Source organism: Mytilus californianus, unplaced genomic scaffold (assembly GCF_021869535.1).
Source record: "Mytilus californianus isolate M0D057914Y unplaced genomic scaffold, xbMytCali1.0.p SCAF_3, whole genome shotgun sequence".
Classification (NCBI taxonomy): Eukaryota; Metazoa; Mollusca; class Bivalvia; order Mytilida; family Mytilidae; genus Mytilus; species Mytilus californianus.
In genome coordinates this window covers 130,209,331-130,237,273 of record NW_026262679.1, presented here as the reverse complement: position 1 = coordinate 130,237,273, position 27,943 = coordinate 130,209,331, and the positions used below count along the sequence as shown (strand labels likewise).

At 32.8% G+C, this 27,943-nt stretch overlaps 1 protein-coding gene and 1 long non-coding RNA gene across 3 annotated transcripts in view; both read left to right on the top strand.

Moving 5' to 3' along the window:
* The first annotated feature begins 913 nt into the window (after positions 1–913).
* Positions 914–27,943, top strand: part of LOC127736232 (neuronal acetylcholine receptor subunit alpha-10-like) — a 63,501-nt gene continuing 36,471 nt past the window's right edge. Inside the window, exons 1-2 of one of the 2 annotated variants that reach the window (XM_052246820.1) lie at positions 914–1,043; positions 1,666–1,710. In XM_052246820.1, coding sequence (XP_052102780.1) covers positions 1,011–1,043; positions 1,666–1,710 — 78 coding nt within the window. In that variant the 5' untranslated portion in view covers positions 914–1,010. The remainder of the gene's footprint in view (positions 1,044–1,665; positions 1,711–27,943) is intronic. The other variant, XM_052246821.1, reaches the window with a different exon arrangement.
* Positions 5,274–8,924, top strand: LOC127736235 (uncharacterized). Its single transcript, XR_007998878.1, has 3 exons — positions 5,274–6,366; positions 7,264–7,418; positions 8,465–8,924. It is a non-coding gene; the product is annotated as an uncharacterized LOC127736235 (long non-coding RNA).

Here is a 27,943-nt window from a genome sequence, read left to right as displayed (position 1 = left end):
ATAGAAAAAAAACAGTCAGTTTTCAAAAATTAACATGGACAATAGTCGTTTAATTGCGTTAAAACTAAAAACGATGTAAACTAGTATAGTTCAATTTTAGCAACATTTAGTTCGTGTTGCTCAGTCTTAAGTTTTCTTTGTTGTGTTTATGTACTGTTTGTATTTTCATCGTTTTTCGTTATTTGCCATGGCATTGTCAGTTTGTTTTCGACGTATGAGTATGGATATCCTTTTGGTATCTTTCGCCTCTCTTTTAGATATGAACGTCTTCACACATGCATATTTGTCGAATCAAATGTCTTTTAGTGTGTGAAATGCAGAGGACAAATTTCATTTGTGTACACTTATTAGAATTACTGTAGATACATTATATTTCATGGAAAACTAATTTTCGTGGATTTCGTGGATAAAAGTGAACCACGAATTCAGTGAATTAAAATGTTCAACGAAGTGCAAATTTCTATTAGCTTGGTTACAGACTTAAGCAAAACCGCAAATAAAAAATGCAATTTTACCTCAATCCACTAAAATTGGTACCCCAAAAAAAAAATCAATCCATATCACTAGTATTCATCGAAAACATGCATTAAGGTTGATACCTAAAACATTGTGTGTTTAATAGAAAACCCGGGAAGCATGTATGCAAAAAATCATCTGTTGCACCGCTGAAAAAATTCCGTAAGATTTCTATTGATGGATGATGCTGTCGTGGAAAATCCGATAGATGTAAATGTCTCTCTAATTTTTTGTTTTGTATTGAAAATACAAAGAGTTGTGAAAGCTATAACAAATGAATCAAGGACGGAAACACATACTTGAGTTGACTGACGCATAGCATTAAATTCAACAATTTATTATATCATGATTGTCAGAATATTATATTTTTATTTTTGTAAGGACTCTCTGTAAGCAGTAAATCAACATTGATCAACCTAACGACAGAAGTTTTCAATGACTATGATCCATCAATTAGACCTTACTGCCAAGGACATAAACAAGTAAATGTAACAATGGACTTGGCTGTACGACAGTTAATTGATATGGTACGGTCTGAAAAAAAAAGATTTATTATGCTTGATAATACATGCATCGTACAAATAGACAAATTTAATCTATATTGATAGATTTGAATACTTACAACCATGTTAATTGACTATAAATCATTCGGTAACCCGTGTGATAAAAAAAAAAAGTATTTCATTAAACAAATATTTTGTTAACATTCTACTGGAAGGATTACGAAATATGATTCACGAAAAGAATAACGAAATATGGTATATTAAGTTAACTACATTTGAAACGTTACCGTAACAAGAGGTGGAAGATAATAAGAAGGCAACAAATACCATAAGTTGAAGATAAACGGACATCGGCATCCATTTGCCAAACTGAAAAATCATTTTAAAAAAAGATTATGAACGGTCCAAATAAACTACACAGAAAATAAAGATTGAGGAACAAAGCAGGGGAAAGACTCAGGTGCTTAGGAATGGTAATCAGTTACTGCTCAATTAGTGACACCCGTTATGTTGATGGTTGGAAGTGAAAATTCGCTGATAAGTCGCATGATTCAGTGCAACATAAAACATAATTTTGATTTGTAAGCGTATACATTAATCAGCTGTAACTTTTAGTAAGTCACTTGAAATTGTTTTTTATTCACAGAATGAACCTGACCAAATAATAAAGCTTAATCTTTGGATTCGACTTGTAAGTTTAACATAGCATTATGGGCTCCAGTTGGATACCACTATTGTCACATTGTCACGTTTACAACATGTCTCGGATCACCAAGTCACTTTTTAGCAAATAAAAAAAAAACGGGAATCCACTTTACAAATTTGCAAAACATTCATACAGATCTTGTGTCCCTTTTAAATATGATGTTAGGTCGCAAGGTCGCCCGCCAAGGTTGCAGGTCGGATTTGACTATGTTGGAGCAACAATTGTAATATAAAATCACTTTTATAACCACAACTACCATATTTTACAATTTTGAAGCCGAATTTGAAATACAAATATGCATCTAAAATGTATCTTTTGCTTATTAGACAGTAGCTGAAATTGCAAATCAAACACCAATTCCGTTATGGTTTACCAAATTATATTTTTGTCTTATAAATTACACTAGCAGAGCAAAGCATTAAGACAATAAAAAATAAATGCACAGAATAAATGTTCATGATACTTATCGTAGCGAATATAATTAACACAACATTCTTTAAGTTGTAAATAAAGATTTTGTTTATTTAAGCGTTGGATTGATTGTTTGCTGACATGGAATCCCAGCAAGTACGATAATATAACAGATTTAATTGTGCCATTTGACAAGGTTTGGACACCTGACATAACTATTTATGATAGGTAATAATTTTACTTCAATACATTTGTGTCGTATTATAATAAAGTATGTATGTTGATGTCATTTTTTGAGCTAGTTGAAATGGCGCAGACAGCTTTGCATATGGTGAATGTTGTTCGGGCGCGAACGTTTCTGTTCCGGAGGGAAATGTTCCGAGGCATAAAAAACATCTTTACCAAACTTCGTTTGATAATTATGATGGAAAAGGGGAGGGAAGCATCATTGACTTTGAGGTCACCAAGTCAAAGGGTAAATGCCACAGCAAGTATTCATATATTGAAGCAAAATATTGCTTTGAAGGTGATTTCATATAAACCATAAACATTTCCTTTTTTGACCAAATGTTTTTTGATTATGTCTTATAGGATGAAACAATTTGAGGAAACATCAGCAATTAACAGATATGATGCTTTTGCTATTTCATTGATACAAAATTGCACGGATGTTGTATACGTCGGATAAATATGGTTTCGGTTTGTAAATTAGGGAACAATTCAAACGAAAAAACCAACGGCCTAATTGATAGCAAAACTGTTTACGAAAACCTTATATGACAGACATGAACCAACTACAACCACTGTACGTAAAGCTCCTAACTTGGGACAGGCACAAACGGAATATGGCAGGTTAAACATATTTGTGAGCGCTCAACCTTTCCCCTAACCTGCTACATTGTTGTAACAACTCAACAAAGGAACAAACTGTAAAAATCAGTTGAAATTGGCCAAACTCAAAATATCAGTACGATATGTTTATTCTAAAGATATGCTTTCCTAAAAGTAGTACTGTTTTTAACATCTTAAATTACCTGTATGATCAACAACAACATGGAATGAACTCGCTACAGGTAGTTAATTATGGATTTTGATTAAAAAAAAGACATCATGTAACAGCCTCGTAGTTACCTAAATGTTTTTTCCCCTTGATATGAGCAGTGAAATTGATTATCAAAGTAAAACAATAGTTGCAAGATTTCTTTGCAAGTTATAGTTAGTTACTGTAATTTGTTCAAAAATAATTTGCACATGTGTTTTTTAATGTGTTGGTGTAGAATAATAGAATCTTAACAGAGAATAGAACTCAGGTCTACTAGGAGCCGTATTGAACGTAATGTAAAAGAGTTTGCTGAGTATTGAAGGACTGACTATGACAAATATTGCTTTTACTTTCAGTGTTGTCAAGTGCATTTTGAGATTTTGTTACATTAATTTAAACACCATATCCCTATTTTCCATAATGGTATTAACTAACAAGCTGATGTTTAATTTTGTTTTTAAAGATATCAAATTAAATATCCTACTTCCCTCTTCCTCCCATCGAATTATACGTCATCTTTGAAAAAGTAAAACGTGAGTATATTTAAATCGTCAAACTTTGATAAAATATTAATTATCGATCAAACATCTATACCCGCTTTAAAATTTCAATTCCATTATTATCAACTACGTCAAAAGAGGCTTAAGATTAAAGATACCAAAGGAAAATTCAAACTCATAAGTCGAAAATAAACTGACAACACCATGGCAAAAAAGGAAAAGGACCAAAAGAAAAACAACTGTTTACAAAACACAACATAGAAAAGCAAAGACTGTCCAACAAGAACCCAACCAAAAACCGGGGTTAATCTCAGATGCTCCGGAAGTGTAAGCAGATCCCGTTTACGTAACAGATCAATTCGTTTTTGGGTCCTAAATCTGGTCGATATAATCAACATATTTGTCCACTCGCTCCTTCTAATGATCAAGCAAATTCAACAACTACTAGGAATTCCGTCGTCCTTAATCAACTCCCCCGGACGACTTCCCATCAGGTACGGCTGGTTAGCATTTATAGGATACTAAATATTTATTAGACTCTACTCTACATTTAAGTATCTCCGTCTACTTCCGTAGTACACAAACAAGTTTTATCTAATACAGAAGTTATTATAAAAGTTAACAGAAAAAACCCTGTAAAATAGATATAAGAAGATGTGGTATGAGTGCCAATGAGACAACTCTCCATCCAAGTCAAAATTTATAAAAGTAAACTATTATAGGTCAAATAACGGTCTTCAACACGGAGCCTTAGCTCACATCGAAAAGCAAGCTATAAAGGGCCCCAAAAATTACTAGTGTAAAACCATTCAAACGGGAAAACCAATGGTCTAATCTATATAAAAAACGAGAAACGAGAAACACTTATGAACCACATCAACAAACGACAACTACTGAACATCAGATTACTGACTTATGACAGGTGAAAACAATTGCAGCGGTTTTAAACGTTTTAATGGTACCAAACCTTCACCCTTATCTGAAACAATAGTGTAACATCACAACATAGAAAGACACACTATAAAATATCAATTGAAATGGATTAACTCAATCAAAAGACATATTAACACAAGTGAACATACACTGAACAAATAAATTTGATCTATGATACAATGTAAATGTATGACGACTAAATAACAAGTCTGCGGAACACCCTATATAACAATAATGTATCTAAATATTTTAGAAAATCTTCTTGTATCTTTTAGTACATTTAAGCATTTACTTTTACCTCAAGCATGCATAGAAAGATATTTTTTCTAATTCAAAATTCATCAAAGGAAATATTAAACTGTTAAGTACATGTTGGAAAATTAAATTACAAGCATGTGAAACACCCAGTCTAACAACAATAAATCTAAATATTTTCATGACACGCACATGGGCGATTTAAACGATAATTTTGTTACCTGAACAGTATTGAAGTATTTGCAAAAAAAATTTCATATTTTGAAGATGATGTAATACGTTCGACAAATATAATTCTATCTTTTATAATGACCTCTTCAGTCATTCATTTTCTTTCAGCTATTTTAAGTACTAAAATTTGAAACGTTTATCATTCGGATAATATGTCCATTATAAGTATTACGCACTTGGATTGGTTAATGAATAACATGAACAAAATTTAATAAAACACTAGACATTTAAGAATAAAAGATAATACAATCATTATAGACATAGCAGCTTTAAATATTTGAAGAAAACAAAGTTATTATAAAAAAATAACTACATTCATACAATTGTTTACACGAAGGGTATAGCAGATACACGTTTTTTTTTCTGCCGAAATCTTTGTTACTACCATTGACATGATAATCTCATAGGGTTCCTGTAATGAAACAACCAACTGAATGCATCGGCATCTACATCAATTAATGATATAGTTTTCGGTATATTTGCCTAAATCATATAGCTGTACTCAAACTTTGGTAACAATGATCAATCGCAAATTTGACCCTTGCAAGTTTGTGTGAGTTTTATCTAGAGGGTCAAGTCTGCAAGATTTAAACGTGAGATGTACTTGGCTTCTGTTTATTTTCGATTGTAAATAAAAAAAGGTTTACTTGATAAAGAGTTAACGAAAATCAAACAATATACTCACTGAAATGAAAATCATGCATTTATATAATTAACTGTTCTTGTCATTTAGTGTGTCAGAGGAATTTTACGGATTAGAAAAATTCAGAGCAAATGTGAGTTACGATGGTGCTATCAATTACAACTTTCCTACAGTTATAGAGGTACAATGCCAAGTTGATGTCACAAACTTTCCGTTCGATAGGCAAATGTGTCCATTGCAATTCGGATCTTGGATCTACACTGGAAACTTGTTGGATCTAAACAGTGAAAACTCTCATGCCGATTTATCCGCACTGAAAGAAAATGTGGAATGGGAAATATCTAAAGTACCTGCAGAAAAACACATAAAAAAATACTCATGTTGCCCAGACCCCTTTGTTCATGTGACATACAACCTATATCTGAAAAGGAAGCCAAGATATTATGAAGCTAACATTATATTGCCATCAATAATCATTACACTTTTAGCAACACTTGGTTTTTTACTACCGGTGGATTCTGGTGAAAAAGTATCCCTAGAAGTAACAGTAATGCTTTCATTGACAGTTTTCCAGCTATTGGTTGCTGACAGACTACCGCCATCAGATGAAGATCGACCATTATTAGGTTTGTTAATTTCTTAAGTATAATTTTCAATTTTAAGTCTGCGATTAAAGTCAAATTTGCCTCAACGATTTAAGGGCAGCGAATGATATGATACTGCCATTCAATCATGTGAGCAAGAGAGTGTTTTTTGGCTATCTACTCCGGTTTAGCTTGGTGAGCTAGAAAGTTTAATATTTGATGGCAATTTTAATAATTCAATTAACGCCTACTCAAACCTGAATTAGAATTGTGTTCACATAAATGTTGTACAATTATTATCTACGTCGTAATTTACAAGACAATTCATCGATAACAAAAGAACCGCTTTGCATTAATAAGTCTCATTAGTGTTGCTTGAAACAAAACAGTTAAAAGCTTAAATTAATTACAAAGTTAAATAGGATTTGAAACAAAAAAATTCATAAAGCTGGCTAAGGCTACAATTGCATGGTGATCATATACTCGTGTTTCTTTTATATTTAATGTTCACCAAAGGAAAAGATTTATATACTTTGAAAATCATAGAAGGCATAGTTGCAATATAGTTATGTTAAGTTTTGAAGATTTTTGTATCCTTCTTGTTTTATGATGCAAGATCAACAAATCAAATTATTAAATACAAGTTTGCTAAAGTGTTTTGGCTCACTTACTGGATATAACCAGTGGCACATAAGCCTGGTATATTGGATTATCTATATGTACATAAGATCAGAGGATATAAATCATGTTTGAGTGAAGGTCGCATTAATCAAAACGAAGTTTTAAAAGTATTACATTACTGATCACCCACATCTGTGTGTGTCTGTTGGTAGCTTTTATAGCAATCTTTGTGGTTTTGATGAAATAGTCTTACAAATTTTGAAAATGCAATTATCAATCTTACAAACTGACGAGAGTTAATATATACATTTTTTTCAGGAGAGTTTTTCACATTTACTCTTATACTGTGTGGTCTTTCGACCTTTGTCCAGGTGGCTGTTATCAACATTTATCACCGTGGTGACAGAAAAATGTCAGTCTGGATGAACAAACTGTTTTTAATACTTAGAAAAGCAACCCTGCTGAATCAAACGGTTAGAAACTTTTCATTTTAATTGTTGACGCAAGGAAAACTAAACAGTTAAAAACTGATCACGTGGTAAATGAGAATAAATTGTTGCAGAGTATTTAACAATCTGACAATTTTTAAATTTGAACAACGCGAACTCTTTGTAAAATTTTATTAGCTATCTATTCCCACGTTTGTAACTGTGAATTATGTATCAAATACACTGTCATTAATAGGGCGTATGTATTTTATATATAATATAATTACTTATTTCATCAAGTGGTTATAAACGGCGTTATTAACCTATAATGCAAAGTCTATTGGAAAACATCTAGGTCTAAATAAAGGGATCACTGGTATACCGCTGTTCAAAAGTCAAAAATCGATTGAGAGAAAACAAATCCGGGTTACAAACTAAAACCGAGGGAAACACATCAACTATAAAAGAAAACAACGGATCAACAGAAACACTGAAGTGCAACAAAAACAAACGCCAACATACATAGAAACGGACTATTTGATAACAACTGCCGCATTCCTGACTTGGTACAGGACATTTTAAGAAAAAAATTGGTGGGTTGAAACTGGTTTTATGGCTAGCCACACCTCCCGCTTATATGGCAATGTTAAAAAATATATCGCTAAAATGACAACACTACGTGACAGGAATACAGCACAAACAAACGCAACAACACTCAGCACAGTAGAAATCGTCATAAAATTTACATAATTTCCAAATCGGGAGTTTTATTTATCGTGATAGGTTTCGAGCGTTTTTGGAAGTTATTTTCGGAATTTTATTTATTGATATTTAAACAATTGACCTCGAGCGCATGTGTAATGTAACATACTCAAAATACAAGAGGTGAGAGAAAGGACTCAGGTTCACTGTAATAAGCAATTTGCAATTAGATATGTATTAAAAGTCAAACAATTTCTTCATTCGACCAAGTCATTCATCTGTTACTTGTAAAATAAATTAATTGATACTTATCAGTTGAGATAACGAACTAATTAATAATAAAGTATCCAATATTGTATATTGAATGACAATGTGTTTGTATTTTTAAGGCACATGACCACAACAACACACAAGCTGACAACTCCCCTGTAGATCATGTTCAAAATAACACTAAAGAGTGGCAAACCCTATCAATCTGTATCGACAGAGTTGGCTTGATATTGTTCATAGTCATACTTACCATTGGATGCATTGTTATTTTTGCTAATTTTACTTAAACTTAAGATAAAATTGCTTTTTTGTTTAGGATTTCTTATTTTCAAAATAATTTCTATATCTAAAACATATTCGTATCTTTTTTCATTTCTTATTGCTGTTTTTAGACGTTCTTAAAATATGCCTTTATGATATACTTGAAAATTTAATATTAACCCATATCTATTTTATTGTAGAAATGATTCTTAAATGTATTTCACGCATTTTCATTGTGTTATTGTGCTTTGCTCTTTTTTTTTATTCTTGTCTTTCATATTTGCTTATGTGCTTTGTCTATAAAGTGTATTTATGCCATTTTGTTTTTCTTTATTGACATAGTTGTTTGTTTTTATAGTGATTTAGATTATAACACAATGTTGAATGCTGTACCCCAATTTTTGACATTTTTACCTATTATGTTGTTTGTTTTGCTCACACATTGTTGTCAATATATTGGAATTTTATGCGACTGTAATACAAGTGAGAGGTTTAGCTAGCTATAAAACCAAGTTTAATCTATCATTTTCTACATAAGGAAATGCATTTACCAAGTCAGTAATATGACAGTTGTTTTCCATTCGTTTGATGTGTTTGAGGACTTTCCGTTTTGAATTTTCCTTGGCATTTTAGTTTTGAACACAAAATATAGAAATTAGAAGATGTGGTATGATTGCCAATTTAGACACCTCTCCACAAGAGACAAAATTACACAGAAATTAACAACTATAGGTACGGCCTTCAACAATGCACAAAACCCATACCACATAGTCAGTTAGTATATCTTGCCTTGCTGATCATTTTTGAATTTAAAGTGTCTATTTATCTATTATAATTTTTATCATAAAAGGCAAAATAACCACAATAAGGAGTCGTCGGACGATTTCCTCCACTTGTCTTAATTGTAGATCTTGTATTGCTGATCATTTTTTCTTATTTAAGTTTATATTTATCTATTATAATTTCTAAGATAGAAGGCAAAAACGAAAGAAAATGCTAAAAATCGTCATCAAAGGGCAATAACTCTAATAAGGAGTCGACTGACGATTTCGACCATTTATTTCTTTTGTAGAACTTGTCCTGCTGATCATTTGTGCTATTTAAAGTTTTTCTCTATCTATTATAGTTTTCAAGATAATAGGAAAAAATGAAAAGAAAAATGGTAAAATTTGTCATTTAAGGGCAATAACTCCTATAAAAAGTTGTTTGACAGTTTTGACGTATATAAAGAATTGGAAGAGCTCAACATTTTGAACATTCTGATCCAGTCAGATTTTCTCTCTTTATAACGGTTTTCAAAATAATAGAAAAATAACCCAGTAATGGACAAGTCAGTCGGTGTTCAAAAAATTAACATAGACAAATGTCGTTTAATTGCGTTAAAACTAATAACAATGTAATAAAGTTAAATTTTAACAATATTTAGTACGTGTTGCTCAGTCTTTAGTTTTCTTTTTTGTGTTTTGTGTATTGTTTGTCCTTTTCGTCGTTTTTCGTTTTTTGCCATGACAATGTCAGTTTGTTTTCGACGTATGAGTTTGGATATTCTTTTGGTATCTTTTGCCTCTCTTTTGCCTCTCTTTTAAATATGAAAGCCTTCAAACATGCATATTTGTCGAATCAAATGTTTTTTTAGTGTATGAAATGCAGAGGTTAAATTTCATTTGTTCACACTTATAAGAAATACTGTGGATACATTAAATTTCATGGAAAACTTATGTTCGTGGATTTCGTGGATAAAGGTGTACCACGAATTCAGTGAATTAAAATGTTCAACGAAATGCAAATATACTATGAGCTTGGTCACAAACTTAAGCAAAACCGCGAAATGAAAAATACAATTTTACCTTAATCCACTTAAATTGGTACCCACAAAAATGAATCAATCCATATAACAAGTATTCAGAAAAAACATGCATTAAGGTTGATACCTAAAACAGTGTGTGTCTAACAGAAAACCCGGGAAGCATGTATGCCGATAATAAAAAAAAAATCATCTGTTGCACCGATAGATGTAAATGTCTCTCTAATATTTTGTTTTGGAATGCAAATACAAAGAGTTGTGAAAGCTATAAAAAATGAATCAAGGACGGAAACACATACTTGAGTTGACTGACGCATAGCATTAAATTCAACAGACTGAGTCTCTTTTATGATTGAATGTATTATATCATGATTGTCAGAATGTTAAATTTTCATGTTTATAAGAACTCTCTGTAAGCAGTAAATCAACACTGATCAACCTAACGACAGCAGTTTCCAATGACTATGATCCATCAATTAGACCTTACTGTCAAGGACATGAGTAGTGTAAAAATGAGAGTTCTACACCACTCCCCAATTTTAAGCACAAATTCTGCATAGGGACCCCAACCTCAAACATAAAATGTAAATTCATTGTGATTCAACTAGTCTAAGGGTAGAAACAAGAATATGGCTTTTTGTAAACAATTGTAGAGACACCTTAAAAGGGATGTAATCCTAGGGGTAGAAACAAGAATGGCTTTTGTATCAAACATAGATGAAGATTTTATTAACGATAATGTCTTTGAGGAAAAGGCAAAGGACCAGAACCAGGAAACCCTGAATGGAAGGAACTTCCATCCGGAGTGATTCACAAAATTTTGGAAGTGGCAGTAGTAGAAGGTAAGTTTGGGAGGAGTAAGGTTCTCACCTTGAAAAACAGAGAGGGAGAAACTGTTAGGGTGTGGGCTTGCAGCAGACTCAACAGAGAAAATGAACCGTTGGAAGGAGCCTATGTGAGAAGTACAGGCTTTAAGATGAGTGATAAAACCAAGCGGGAGTACTTTTATGTGATCTGGGGAGAAAGTAAAAATGTAAAAATATTTAAAAAAAAAAAACCGGGACTAGGGGGATGGGGTGACGAAAATATCTCAATCTAGCAAAGAGCTGGGTTGGGAATTTTTTTGTTCCTTAACGCCTCGTTTGCTTTTCTTTTTGCTTTAACCTTTTAAAGTTAGAGACGTTCTTCTAGCGGTAATGCAAGTTAACGACCTTTTTGTCGTATTATGATAAACTATGTATGTTGATTTCATTTTTTGAGTGGCGCAGACAGCTTTGAATATGGTGAAAGTTGTTTGGGCGCGAACGTTTCTGTTTCGGAGGGAAATGTTCCGAGGCATAAAAACATCTTTACCAAACTTCGTTTGATAATTATGATGGAAAGGGAGGGAGAAGCATCATTGATTTTTAGGGCACCAAGTCAAAGGGTAAATACCACAGCAGCTATTCATATACTGAAGCAAAATATTGATTTGGAGGTGATATCTTATAAACCATAAACATGTATTCCTTTTTTGACCAACTGTGTTTTGATTATGTCTTATAGGATGAAACAATTTGAGGTAACATCAGCAATCAATAAATATGATGTTTTTGTAATTTTATTGATATAAAATTGCACGGATGTGGTATAGTCGGCTAAATATGGTTCCGGTTCGAAAAATGGGGAACAATTCAAACGAGAAAACTAACGACCTAATTTAAAGCAAAACAATTTACGAAAAACTAATATGACAGACATGAACCAACTACAACCACTGTTCTAAAGGCTCCTGAATTTGGAGAGGCACATAGAATGAATTTCATAACAGCGTGGACATGGACACATAGTAATTAAATGTTATCGTGTGTATCACTGACTGTCGACAACAAAGACTTCACGCAATTACAGGGCCTCTCAATGGCGATATATACATAATTACTATCTTTACACATTTCCATTCATAAAATAAAATTTTTTGAATGAAAGTGTATAGGAATTTGTTTTGAATATTTTTATATACTCACAACAAAAGTTTCTTTTGACAGAAGGACCATATTCAGAGGTGATATCACCAAGTAATAGAGAAAATAAAAAGCTATGTTTTTTCTTGCACAAACGTTCTGTGGCTCCTTAAAAAAATAAGAAATCATTTATTCGTACGAGCTGATGTCGAGTAACCTACGATCAACTTTCATACTAAGATTATTTTTGTTTGTAACAAGCACCCCGGACCTTCCAAAAAATCATTTTAGTCCTCTGGGCTGCTTAAATTTTTGCACGGAACAAATTTGAATTCCCATCGAAAACTCCAACGATCAGATTTTCGTGAACATTTAAATATCATTCTAGCAAAAAATAACTCGTGAAAATATCAAAAAGCATATGAATCCGGTCTTGTGTGCAAAAATTACGTTGATTGTAGTTTTGTGAAATCATTGATATTTTTTTAGATTTTGTTATACCTGAACATGTATAACAAAAGTTAAGGGATTTATATTCTTTTACTACAAATTAAGCAGGTAATTTCAATATATTTGGTCTTACTCAAATATTGTTTTTTGTTATTTGAGGACACATATTTGAGACAATTCTGCATAAACGTTTATTTGCAATTTTTTTCATGCTGGTTTCAAAAGCCTCTTGCATAGCCAACCCTCCCTTATTTTAACTGAAGCAGGAATGGTCGCCCCATTACAATTTGAATTTGTACTCACTTCTTTTTCGGTTTCAATCTATATCCATGAATTTAATGATATGTTCACAAAACATCTGTTTTGGAATAATAAATCATGTGCACAAGACTAAACTGGTCAACTGTAACACGAGATAATGTACAGGTTATTATATCAACATAACAGTAACAGTGTAATAATAACCTTTAAACTTGGTGCACTCGTTTAATTATTCTAGTATACAAGGTGTTATGTAAATATTTAATTCATGGATAGATACTGAAACACAAATTAAAAAAAATAATTACAATTCTAAATTAAATCGCTGTGATCCGTTCAATCTTTTTTCAAATCAACAGAACAGCTACATTTAACAGGTCGGGGACATTTCCTTATACGGAGATGTCTTATTTAGCATACTTATGTCCCGTCAATGCATGTATTAGTGTTTGTTTACAAATAAAGCTTTTTTTTAATTTTTGCGATTGACCAATCCACTGAACGATTTGCAGTGCGTGATGGGCTACTTGTCTATAACTGACACACTACTTAATTTTTCACTCGAATGGACATGTGTAAAATAGTAATTATGTATATCCACATTGAGAGGCCCCAGACATACTGTAATTTAGTCTTTGTTGTCGACAGGAAGTGACCGACACGATATCATTTAAATATCAGGTGTCCATGTCCACACTGTTATGAAATTCAATCTAAGGAATATGGCGGGGTTAAACATGTTTGTGAGCGCTCAACCTTCCCCTAACCTGGTTAATTGTTGTAATAACTCAACATAAGAACAAACTGTAAAAATCAGTTGTAATTTGTCAAACTCAAAATATCGGTATGATATGTTTATTCTAAAGATATGTTTTCCTAAAAGTATTACTGTTTTTAACATCTTAAATTACCAGTATGATCAACAACAACATGGAATGAACTCGCTACATGTAGTTATTTATGGATTTTCTTTATATGTGTTCTTTAATGTGCTGGTTTAGAATAATAGAATTTTGACAGAGAATATAACTCAGGTCTACTAGGAGCCGTATTTAACGTAATGTAAAAGAGTTTGCTGCATGTTGAAAGACTAACTATGACAAATATTGCTTATACTTTCAGTGTTGTCAAGTGCATTTTGAGATTTTGTCTCATCAATTAAAAAACACCATATTCCTATTTTCCATTATGGTATTAATTAACAAGCTGATATTTAATTTTGTTTTTAAAGATATCAAATTGAATATCCCACTCCCCTCTTCCTCCCATCGAATTATACGTCATCTTTGAAAAAAATAAACTTAATAATATTTAAATCGTCAAACTTTGATAAAAATTAATTATCGCTCAAACATCTATGCCCGCACTAATAATTCAATTCCATTATCATCAGCATATGTATTTCATAGCTTTATTTCATATTTTTTCCACTCGCTCCTTCTAATGATCAAGCAAATTCAACAACTACTAGGAATTCCGTCGTCCTTAATCAACTCCCCCGGACGACTTCCCATCAGGTACGGCTGGTTAGCATTTATAGGATACTAAATATTTATTAGACTCTACTCCACATTTAAATATCTCCGTCTACTTCCGTAGTACATACACAAACAAGTTTTATCTAATGCAGAAGTTATTATAAAAGTTAACAGAAAAAACCCTGTAAAATACATGTATGACGACTAAATATCAAGTTTGCGGAACACCCAATATAACAATAATGTATCTAAATATTTTATAAAATCTTCTTGCATCTTCTAGTACACTTAATTGTACGACTTTGCCCCCAGCAGAGCTATAGAAAAAAAACCCAGTACATTAACGGGTGTTACACGGACACTTTTCATGAATAGAGTCACTCGTGCATTCAGTTCATAGGCACTTTATCGTACACCTTGTAACATAATTACCTGCGAGTTTTATAAATATAATTTATATGAAGAGTGTTTATAAAAATTATATTTATAAAAAAGCTAACTATGTCCCAAAATGCTGAAATTAAATGAAGTGTCTACGAAGTTACTGACGGCAAGAATAGCTGCAACCATAAAATGTTTCCATGTACAAACCTTTTGTAGGTTTGCTTAGCAGTTAAGATGAAATTTTTCGAATCGTCTAGTAAATCGAACTAAACGGGGGATTTCCCCTTTTCTCTTCGTGTTCAAGAAATTCATTTAAGTCGAATTGTGATAGCGCAAAATCAGTCTCAACGTCAAATAAACTACCACCCATTTTGGATATAGGGATGAAAAATGAAAAAAAAAATGTTTCACGTGATCAATATTTGGGTCTACTCGAATATCACATAACTGTCAGGAGCATAAAACTAAACAAAAAATTGATTTTCAAAATAAGTTGATAAGAAAAAATTAAAAGAGAAAAAAATCAATTATTTTTCATTACATATTTTTTCCCAATAAAAAAAGAGAAAAAATTTTTTTTTACATTTATATATTTTGTTTATTATTTTAATGATTTCATACTTATACATGTTGTATTTAAGGTCATTGAATTTCTAAATATCTTAAATCTGTTATTCATATTTTTGTTGAATAATTTTGTTTTTGTTTTTATTTGTTTTTGTTATTTGTTTTTTTTTGTTATTATTTTATGGTGGTGGGTGGGTGGGGGGGGGGGGGGGGGGGGGGGGGGGGGTCGGGTTGAACCACTTTCAAAAGAGGGGATGGCGGAGGCAAAACATATTTTTTTGTTTGTTTTTTTTTGTTTGTACGTATGTATGCATTTTCCTTGGTGTGGAGGGGTATATATAAATGAAGGGGAGTAGGAGCCGGGAAAGGGAACTATACCCGCATTTCACACTTGCAAAAATGAGGGGCAAAACTAAAAGCACCCCCTCTCAATTTTAGCAATGTATTTGCTATTAAAATATAAAATGACAAAAAAAGAGGACATTAACTTATTTCTAGACTATTAGACTATTATGAAAGAAAATATAGATTAAAGGTCTTTTTTTAAGAAGTCCCCCTCCCTCCCATCTTTTCAATCTACTCCTACTTCACTGATATGAATCAAAGAAATAAGCAATAATTTTACTCACACACAGCTTATAAAATTGAAAAACGCTAGTGTTTACGCAAAATGGCTAATTTATCAAAGACTAAATATCTCCAAGCATAGTAGTACATAAACCGGTATGCAAATTTTTTGTGTTCAATCTTTTTAATTGTGCAATCGTTATTTAATGCAAAATGTATTACTTTCTAATTAAAAACGCCGTACAAGTCAGATACAAAACAAAAGTAACAAAAGGAACGGGATGGTAACAACCAGCCGTACAGTTTTTCTGCACTTGTAGTCAGGTCAAGGACCTAGGCTATAACCTCGGACTTGACCTGATTACTCGTGCAGAAAAACTATACGGCAACGGTTTTTACTGGCAAGTTTTTTTGTTACCTTTGTTCTGTATCTAATACGTATCTACTTTTATCCCAAGCGTGCATAGAAAGTATTTTTTTCTAATTCAAAATTTATCAAAGGAAATATTACATATGGTGTAGCATTCTACTTTTTTCATTAATCAAAACGAAGTTTTAAAAATATAACATTATTGATCATCCAAATCTTTGTGTGTTTATTGGTAGCTCTGAAAGCAATCTTTGTTGTTTTGATGAAATAGTCTTATGAACTTTAAAAATTATCACTTATCAATTATCATTCCAACAAGCAGACGAGAGTGTATATATATATATATATTTTCAGTAAAGTTTTTCACATTTACTTTTATACTGTGTGGTCTTTCGACCTTTGTCCAGGTGTCTGTTATCAACATATATTACCGTGGTGACAGAAAAATGTCAGTCTGGATGAACAAACTGATTTTGAAACCGTTGGCTAAAGTAACACTTACAAAAGCAACCTTGCTGAATCAAACGGTTAGAAACTTTTTATTTGAATTGTTAACGCAAAGAAAACTAAACATTTAAAAACTGATCAAGTGGTACAATGAGAATAAGTTGTAACAATTCTTAAATTTTAACAACGCAAACTCTTTCGAAAATTCAATTTGTAACTGTGAATTATGTATCTAAAACACTTTCAATCATAGAGTGTATGTATAAAATACATTGTAGTTGTGGTAAACGGCGTCATTAACATATAATGCAAAGTCTATTGGAAAATATAGTGTAAAATAATAGAAACCGTCATAAAAGTTATATAATTTCGAAATTGGGAGTTTTATTTATAGTCATAGGTTTCCAGTGTTTTTGGAAGTTATTTTTCGGAATTTTATTTATTGATTTTCAAACAATTGACCTCGAGCGCATGTGTAATGTAACAGAATCAAAAGACAAGAGGACGAGAGAAAGGACTCAGGTTCTCTGTAATAAGTCATTTGAAATTAGATATGCATTAAAAGTCAAACAATTTCTTCATTCGACCAAGTCATTCATCTGTTACTAGTAAAATAAATGAATTGATAATAACAAAGTATCCAATATTGTATATTGACAATGTGTTTGTATTTTCTAGGCACATGATGATGATAACACAACAAATGACGACTCTGTAGAAGATCAAGATAACACTACAAAGTGGCAGACACTATCAATCTGTATCGACAGAGTTCATAGTCATACTTACCATTGGATGCATTGTTATTTTTACGAATTGTAGGGACTCTGTGGGATTATTTTTCATAAAATAAATACACAAAAAGCATTTATTATTTGAAATATATATATGGTAGAAACATGATAGGACACGAGTTTTCATTTTCATGTTTGACCTTTGACCCCAAACAACTGACTGATACTCATGAATTATACATTGTTTCTGCCTATATTCCAATTTACAATACAAAAACACTTAAAAACTAAGTAATATTACTACCGTAGAACACTTCATACACACAATTAGCCGAGTGGATGCAAAAACTTACGTATTTTTATAGCATATGATCATTGTACATGAAAATCTTGTTTTGCACAGGAAAATACGGGAAATTTTACCAGTCAGAACAAAAAATCGATATTGCAAATAATTTGAATTTGTTAACTTCAATGTACTATTTGACGATATGATTTCAACAAATAGCAATTTCTTGTTTTAGAAGTGCATCACATGTTTAATAAGGCTACCATTATTGGATGCAGAAGTCGGTTTGTGGGTCTGGGGTAAGAACTGCCCCCCCCCCCCCTTTCTACCATTTTTGTTTTCATATGATAACAATCGAGGAAAGTTAGTTTCAATCAGTTAGTTTCAATCCACCTTTCAATGTGAAACCCTCTACATCATCGTAAAAGGTTTCTAAATTTCAGGCAGTAATTCTAAATAAGGAAGCATAAACAATCATAACTTGATGCTATGCTGCGTGTCTTTCTTCGTCAAGCTTTTGAGTTTGCAGTAAGTATGAAAAACAAAATATGATTCATGCCTGGATTTGTAATTTTAATTTGTTTTTTTTTATTTTTATTTTTTGTGATAACGTTGCTGTCTTGTTGCTGCATACATCTCCCTTTCATTCATGAGCCAGAATGATTGATTTATTAATACTTTGTTTCATGTCCAGTGGCAAATATTTCAAAAATGTTCAAGACGAGAACAAAATATAAATAGATGCAATAGGTAGGTCCTGTAATAGGGATTGACCGAGAAAAAGGAGGGAAAATTGAAAAATGTGGTTATATATTTGATAGGGATAGAAATGTTCTCCCTTTCAACTGGCTACCAACGGATCCTTAAAAGAGCTGTTGCAAGAGGTCTAAACGTGTAGGAAGCGTAAAACTCTCTACACGAGGCCTCAAATTTCGTCCCTATTCTGACCGGACGTGGCTGCGTATTTATACATCCCGCACAGCCAAACTGATGCCCCACTTTGGCAAGTGTTAACTGTCTATCGGAAGATATTTCTGAATCCAGTCACCATTGGGGTTCCAGGATGAAGACATGTAATGTACATGTCTTGTATTTATAGAACATGAAAATAACACAGACCTGAAAATACGTAACATATATACAAATGTATGTACAGCCACTCTTTCATACAATCTGTTCAAAATATGGACTTAGAATATGAACATTTTCTTTATATGTTATGAATTAATCTAATTTAATTAGGCCATTCAAGTATATGTTCAGATATTATTATGTTGGTATCTTCTTCTGAAAAAGATGGGGCTAAATTTCCCTGAATATATTAGACAACCGGACAATTTTCAAAGAGTCTTCATCATTACTAAATTTTACAGTGTGATAACTTCTTGTGTATACTTCGAAGGTCTAACCACAACATTCTGACATTTCTTTAAAAACATACCACCTATAATTATGGGACATAACTGCAACTTAGGTAGATTGTAAACAAATATGCACATGTACCACAAAAACGAATAAGAATAGTATACTCTATCAAAACAAAAACTGTATTGACAGTAAAATTATTATTTTTTTTTGGTATTTAAGGATGTCTTTCAATGCAAAATTTTGAATATAAATTATAATATTTTGCCGCGGATATTGTCTCCACCAACAATATATAGCACCGAATAACCTTTTCAATTAATAGATATATACATGATATATGTGTAAAATTTTGGTTAAATATCTAATTATTATTTCTGACTTTAGAAAATTAAAATCCAGAAAAAATTTCGGATTTGTAACCTCAAAGTAAAAGAAACTCGTTAAATAAAAAGAGGTTATTTTTTTTTTTATTTTCAATCGAAATATTACAATGCATGTTTTATGAAATTCAATATAGCTGTGTAATGGTGGAAGAAAATGCCAAATATTTCACATAAGGGGGTCAAACCAGCTGAGAAACGCTTATTCATTTGTAGATTGATCTTTATTCATAAAACCGGATATGTGATTTATTGATTATGCTTGGCTTAATGTCCAGTCGCAAGTATTTCATATATGCTCAGGTAGATAGCAAAGCAAATTATTCGACTATTTATGGTTTTCAAAAATAGACGATCGCGGGATGAAGGGTAGAAAATTTAGACTTCAAACGTTAAAGCGGGACTGTTAAGTATATGTGTATGGATTTACCTTGCAGAAAGATGAACGCTCTCCGCAAATGGGGAATCAAATTTAAAGTTGACATCATGTTGCTGCGTATTTATGCTTCCGATATCCCGAACTTAAGTACAGCCACCTCAACGAGGGTCATACATTCGAAATGGAAAAGTACAGCTGACCATATTTCTTAACCTCGTCACAATTTATTTGAAAAGGGGATAGTATAGCCACGAATATTTCAATTCAAGTTATAAAATGTTCAAGCCTAGTAACATTATATCTGGGTCAAAAGACAGCTAAATTCAATACAACTCGTTTTTTTTTTAGCTCACTTGGCCAAAAGGCCAATTGAGCTTTTCTCATCACGTGGCATTCGTCGTCCGTCATCGTATGTCGTCGTTAACTTTTACAAAAATCTTCTCCTCTGAAATTACGGAGCCAAATTTTACCAAACTTGGCCACAATCATCATTAGGGTATCTAGTTTCATATATGTGTCTGATGACCCGCCTTCCAACTAGCATGGCCAACATGGCTAAAAATCAAATAAAGGGGTAAAATGAAAGTTTGTCTTTTATCTTGAAAACCGATATGAATAGAAAAATCTGACAGGGACAGAAATGTTCAGACTGTTAAGGTCTACCTTCTGTCTATTAACATCACAATTGTCAGACGGCTTCTTATGAATATGAGTTATTGCCCTCAAATGCAAAACTTTACATATTTTTTCAGTTTTGCCTTTTATTTTGAAAACAATAATAGATAGAGAGAAACTATAATTAGGAAAAATGATCAGACAGACAAGATCTACAAATAAGTCAAACATTCCCGAAATTGTCAGTAGACTCTCCTTATTGGAGTTATTGCTTGCTTCTGTTTTGCTTATTTTATTTTGACTTTTCCTTTTCTTCTTATTTTTTGGGGGGGGGGGGGGGGGGAGGGGGAAAGGGGGGGAAGGAGGTTGAGGGGTTAATAATATATGTTTTACGACATTTTTTACAAAAAACTGGTTCATTCTTATTTTTAAAATAGCGAGGTTTTCTTTTGAAGAAAGTAATACATGGTTGAGTAAATTAATTATTCAAACTTTACTCTATACCTTTACACTTTTCATTAAGTTTCGTTAATTGAAGTGTACAGATTATCCTGCACAGTACCTCAAACTATTCTTATAAACAAAGGGAATTAACCCTTCTCGGGTATCTGATATGACAATATTTCGTGAAGTTTGTTTTCGAGCGAATCTATGCCGTATTCGAGCATTAAACGCATATGACGTTTCGGCGCTTTTGTAGTTCTTTTGTTGTTGAACCATGCCGTCTTTGACGAACTGGCGCTTTGCCAATTCTTTACACATTTACATCAACTGGACATTGTTGTAAAGATAATATGTTGTAGATTGCGTGGAGCGATGGATCCAAAATATTTTAAAATGAGGTATCTTTTCGGTGAAAAACTAAAAATTTTGTTGATTTTCTTCAAAATTAGACACCTTATTGACAAAATTGGATTGAGATACACACAAAATTTTACTGTTCTAAACTTCTGGATGATACATGCAAAATTTTGATGTCTGTTTACATTTCTATAAATAGCGCGAGGTCCCGACAGGATATTAAAATGTTGCAAATGATAGCGAAATTTAACGTTGTGGATAATATTACCGAATTTCACATGGTTGTAAAATATAGGTACAAAAAGTAAAGTCTACAACTTTTAACCTAGTTTGAAGAGCTGAAATTAATATTTCTTGTGATATTTTATTTTTAAATGACATCGAGTGAAATAGGTTTGTTTTTGTAATTATTACCAACGTCGATAACACCAAATATGCATTACGGCAGATATGCGTTTGTTGACGTGACGTTCCCACAGAGTCCCTACTAATTGTGCATAAACTTAAGATAAAATTGCATTTGTGATTAGGATTTCTAATTTTCAAAATAATTGATATCTCTAAAACATATTCGTATCTTTTTTTCATTTCTTCTTGCTGTTTTTAGACGTTCTTAAAAGATGCCTTTATGTTTTACTTGAAAATATAATATTAACCCATATCTGTTTATTATAGAAATGATTCTTAAATGTAATTCACGCATTTTCATTGTGTTATTGTGCTATGGTCATTTTTTTGTATTCTTGTCTTTCATTTTCGCCTTTGTTCTTTGTCTATAAAGTGTCTATATGCCATTTCGTTATTCTTTATTGACAAAGTTGTTTGTTTTTATAGTGATTTAAATTATAACACCAAGTTGACTGCTGTACCCGATTTTTTTACATTTTGAACTATTATGTCCGTTTTGTTTTGCTCACACATTGTTGTCAAAATAATGGAATTATATGCGACTGTCATACAAGTGAGAGGTTTAGCTAGCTAATAAACCAGAATTAATCCACCATTTTCTTTATAAGGAAATGCCTGTACCAAGTCAGGAATATGATAGTTGCTTTCCATTCGTTTGATGTGTTTGAGCGTTTGATTTTACCATTTGATAAGGGACTATCTGTTCTGAATTTTCCTTGGAGTTTGTTGTTTTCATTTTTTTACTGTTTATGTTTATACATTTTGTGATATGAAATCTGTGCAAATTATCAAATCGTATTCGGTAGCTATTTGATGTATAACTTCGAAAGAAATTTCGTTACTTACTTATAAAGTTCAAAACACGCTTCATTAATAAAGGATACCACAGAGACAGCTAAATGAGTCTCATATTTGACTTGCATCTCAAAATTTGTAGTGAGGGTCTGTTGAGAACTAATGTTTACGACAAAAGAGATGATGTTAACATCCCATTGTAAACTATCACCATCTGGTCCTTTGTTTCATGAGATTGAGGAATAGGAATTAATTTCTTATAATGATGACTTGCCTCAGGTAATGATGATTTCCTGCAAATTTCTATTTTATGTTTTTATGTTTTACAATTTATATATATGTAGGACTCTAAAGTGCGATGGGGACGCTAAAGTGCGATGGTCACGCTAAAGTGCGATGGTCTGCGCTAAAGTGAGATGCCTCCATACGCTTAAGTCCGATGGTCCGCGAAAGTATAGACGTAAGAAACGTAGTTAGATTATGACGTTAACAGTCGTTTATACAAACCAAAAATGAATATGCCAGAAGATAAATTAAGAATATTTGATTAACAACTTTTAAACCGAATGTCCCTGACTTAATTTCAGACCTAACCGTGCTTTGTCGGCTGAAGCAAATATGTTTTTTTCGGGTGCTGGAAGAAGAACTTGTGTCCTGTAGTCGACAATTTTACTATATAGATACAAAATAGTATACGCATAGGTATCCTGTATCCTGCTTCTATTGGAAGCGAATAGATACATTTAAATCATTGTTTACGTTGCAGTTTACTTTGCGGTCCCCGTTAAAATATTGTCGATTTTATTGAAAAGTAACGTCGGTAAAATAAAGGTACATGTTTTAAGCGTAAATTATAAATTGTCGGCTAAAACATAGTTTGTACAGTGTAGGAAATATATAACATGTATTTGTTCTCGTTACGAAAAAGGAGAAAGCTCGGCGAATATCACATTTGTCTCGCATGTAAATTAAAGCTTCACGCCTTGTACAAATAAATGTTACTTATTCCGACAATGAACGCATTTTGTATTTGTAATTTACAATGACGACTGTAAGGGGGGGTTCAAATCATTGATAGACTGTGTGAGCGGCAAGTTACACCAATTATCCAAATATTTGATACGCGCGAACTGTTAAAAATTCATTTAACAGGAAATACAATATTTTGTGACACCTAAATAAATTACCCTTTTAGCAATTATTACGTGGTCGGTCTTCTAGATTTAGAAACAATCACTTAAGCCTACCGGTAAATTATAAAGCCTATCACATATGTTATACCTTAGTATACTAGCTTTTGCAAAAAGACTTGTTTTTAACATCCATGCACTTTACTGAATGTTTTAAGCCCTCGAACCTTTAATACCCTATTGTTCCATCGCGCTGTAGCGTGCTATACCATCGTACTTTAGCAAACTAGCAATCATTGCACTTTAGCGTGAGACACCATCGTACTTTAGCGTAGACCATCGCACTTTAGCGTGACCATCGTACTTTAGAGTTCCATCGCACTTTAGAGTCCAACATTCCAACAGTGCCTGCATAAAGAGTGTATATCTCCAAGTTGGTACGATATTCAAAGTCTTTGCGTTTCCTATCAATATATCTATTGACAGAAGGTTATTGTTAACAAGGCGGCTATTGGATCAAGGGTTTTATCCGGTAAAATTTTACGAGGTTCCTCACGAGCAGGTTGACCGTTATTGAATATCTGTGCCACAAATGAGCACGAATATGTTTGAATTGTCTTGACCACTTTCCCGTCATCTTTTCCTCGAATGCGACATTTCCGAAAACAAATTATCACGTGACTATTACTTGCATGAAAGAAACGACAGATGCCACTAATGGTGTAAGAACTGCTTACATGTCCGGAGCACATGAGTTCACACATTGTGCTAGAAGAGAGGCTAAGGATACCAAAGGGACATTCAAACTCATAAGTCGAAAATAAACTGACAACGCCATGACTAAAAAAGAAAAAAACAAACAACAGTTCACAAAACACAACATAGAAAAACCAAAGACTGAGCAACACGAACCCCGACAAAAACTGGGGGTGATCTCAGGTGCTCGAGAAGGGTAAGCAGATCCTGCACCTGTCGTGTTGCTCATGTTAGTACAAACCCGATGATGAGTCTAATTACGGGTTCGTGTTGCTTTTGTTTGCAGTGTTATATTTTGTCCTATTTTTGTTTTAAATGTCTTTGTTATTTTTACAGGTAACAATCTGATCTATCCTTTGTTTAAAAAATCATACTTTTCTTACCAAGTTTCACACCCAGTCAATATATTTTGATGATGGCTCAAGGTTTAAAAATTGACATTCACTTATCTGCTATTATATGGCGCATTTTCATCTGATATTGATTTTAAACGGATTTTAACAAGAGTTACACAGTGTGTGTCACCAGTAGAGCAGCCAATTTGAAGTGAATTCTGAAGGACATAAGTTCATCCCCGTTTTTGTTGGGTTCGTTTTCCTCAATCTTAAGAGTTTTATGTAATGTTTTGTAGCTTTGTCTTTTCGTCGTTTTTTTGTTCAGGTGTGGCCGGTTTTTTTTTGACAAATGATTTTTTATTCCCCTTGCTATCTTCTTTCCCTTTATATAATAGCAAATATGCAGCTATAAACCGATTTTGATTAGATTAGTAACATATGTTCTTATCAATTCATTGAAGGATGATGTACTAGTTTCACGAGGTATATGTATGCACTGTAGTTCTGTTCTGAAAAAGTACGTATTGTGATATTGATACAAAACAAAAATACTAAGATAACAATACAATTTTATCCATATTCCATGACAGGCTTTGTATGTTGAAAGGAATATCAAGATCCAATCACCCATCCAGCGAGTAAAGACCTCTCCTCATATGTGCTATAAATGTCACCATGCGTGAAAAGTCCGGAACGCGTACGAACATAAACAATATCCCCTGCTATGACAAATATAAAGATGTTTCCAGTCGAAAAATCATGATTGCAAGGTCCCTCTGAATCGGCAATTATGACGCCTTCCACTTCTGTATTTTTGATTATTTCTAAAGCGCTATAAGCATGACAGAAGACGTGAACCGAAAACGTGAAATTATAGTACCCATCTTTTGGAACTGTAAAAACTCCTGAAAAGCGATGATATCCACTAGTGTTTGTTTTCACTACATCATATATAAGAGTATGGTGACTACTCGGACTCACTTTATTTTTACTCAAATATACATAAAATCCAAAATTGTGGTAGAGCTGGTTGCATTTGGTAAAGTATTCTTGCAACTGTAATATAAACATCATCATCATAAAAACAGAATTTGAACAGTTTATCTTCTATGAAATAATGTTAATATAATACTAACATTTGCACCTTGCCATCATATTCCTAATACGATGTAAATTATTTATTATATTGTTTCAATATAGTTCACATGAATGAAAAACTGCGATTGCTAGTGTATTGTACATGTAAACTGCTATTCACATATGACATCGGATGGAAACCTAAAGACAACTTCAAAAATTGCAAATAAGATTCATGACAAAGCGAGTATTAAAACTGGGATTAAATCTGTCAGAAACTGTCAGGTAAACTGTTCCAGCACATACTTTAAGACAGATCTCCTGACATCTTCAGAATAGTTTTTGACAGAAGCCGATCTACCATAGAAAAATTACAGAATTTTTACTCTAGGTCAATTTTAAACAGTTCTACACTATAACTGATTCTGACAGTTCTACTCTAAAACTGATTCATGCAGGTGGAACTGTTCCAGGATGAATGGTTTCTACTGTCTAAAATAGATATATTACATCCATTCTGACAGTTATAAAAAGAAGTAAGAACATACCCCAACTATCTGTTTAAAAAACCAGTGTATGTTAGTGTTCAAATATTAACAGTAATGTCAGATATTAGAAAAAAATCAAGTGAATACTTGTAGAGTATAGCTTACAAACAACGGTATATTGCTGGGTCTTCCAAGTGCTCCACGAAACCTCTTTCTAAATTATTAACATCTATTTTATCAGCGATCAAAGCCGGGCTCCAAAGTTATTGTGAAACTGCCTATTCTAGAGGTGGCGTGAATCAGATGTGGATACTAAAAAATTCCAAAGATCTTTTAGAGTATATATAATCTAAGACTCTCTAATCTTGTAATAGTATTAAAACATTTGACTTTTCTACACTTTACACAAGTATTCCCCATTCCAAACTAAAAGACAAATTGAAAGAGTTGGTATTACTTTGTTTCATTAAAAAGAATGGCGAACGTAGATACAAGTATCTTGTCTTGGGGAGGGATAAATCCTACTTTGTAAAGAATCACTCTGATTCAAACAAAAAATTCTGTGAAACTGACATTATCAAGATGCTTGATTTCTTGATTGACGACATATTTGTTACGTTTGGAGGACGTGTTTTTAAACAGACTGTCGGAATTCCAATGGGAACCAATTGTGCCCCTCTTCTTGCCGACTTGTTTCTTTATTATTATGAGGCTGACTTCATACAGGAACTTCTTCGGAAGAAAGATAAGAAGTTAGCAATATCCTTTAATATTGCGATCCGCTATATAGATGATGTTCTCTCACTAAATAATACTACTATGTTGAACGAATCTATCCCATCGAACTAGAGATAAAGAATACTACAGATACAGTTAAGTCTGCCTCATATCTTGACTTACATCTAGAAATTGACAATGAGGGTCGGTTGAAAACAAAATTTTACGACAAAAGAGATGATTTATGCTTCCCAATTGTGAACTTTCCATTTCTATGTAGCAACATTCCAGCAGCGCCTGCATACGGAGTATATATCTCCCAATTGATGCGATATTCCCGGGCTTGTATTTCCTATCATGATTTCCTTGATAGAGGATTGCTGCTCACAAGGAAGCTATTAAACCAAGGGTTCCAAATGGTGAAGTTGAAATCATCCCTTCGTAAATTTTACGGACGCCATCACAAGTGGGTTGACCGTTATGGAATAACCGTTTCACAGATGATATCGGATATGTTCCTTATGTCGTAACTACAATACCTTTCCCTTTTCACGAATGTGACCTACCGAATTAGACTATTTACCGGATTTGTAATAACATAAGCAACACGACGGGTGCCACATGTGGAGCAGGATCTGCTAACCCTTCCGAAGCACCTGAGATCACCCCCAGTTTTTGGTTGGGTTCGTGTTGCTTAGTCTTTAGTTTTCTGTGTTGTGTTATCTGTACTATTATTTGTCTGTTTGTCTTTTTATTTTTGGCCATGGCGTTGTCAGTTTGTTTTCGATCTATGA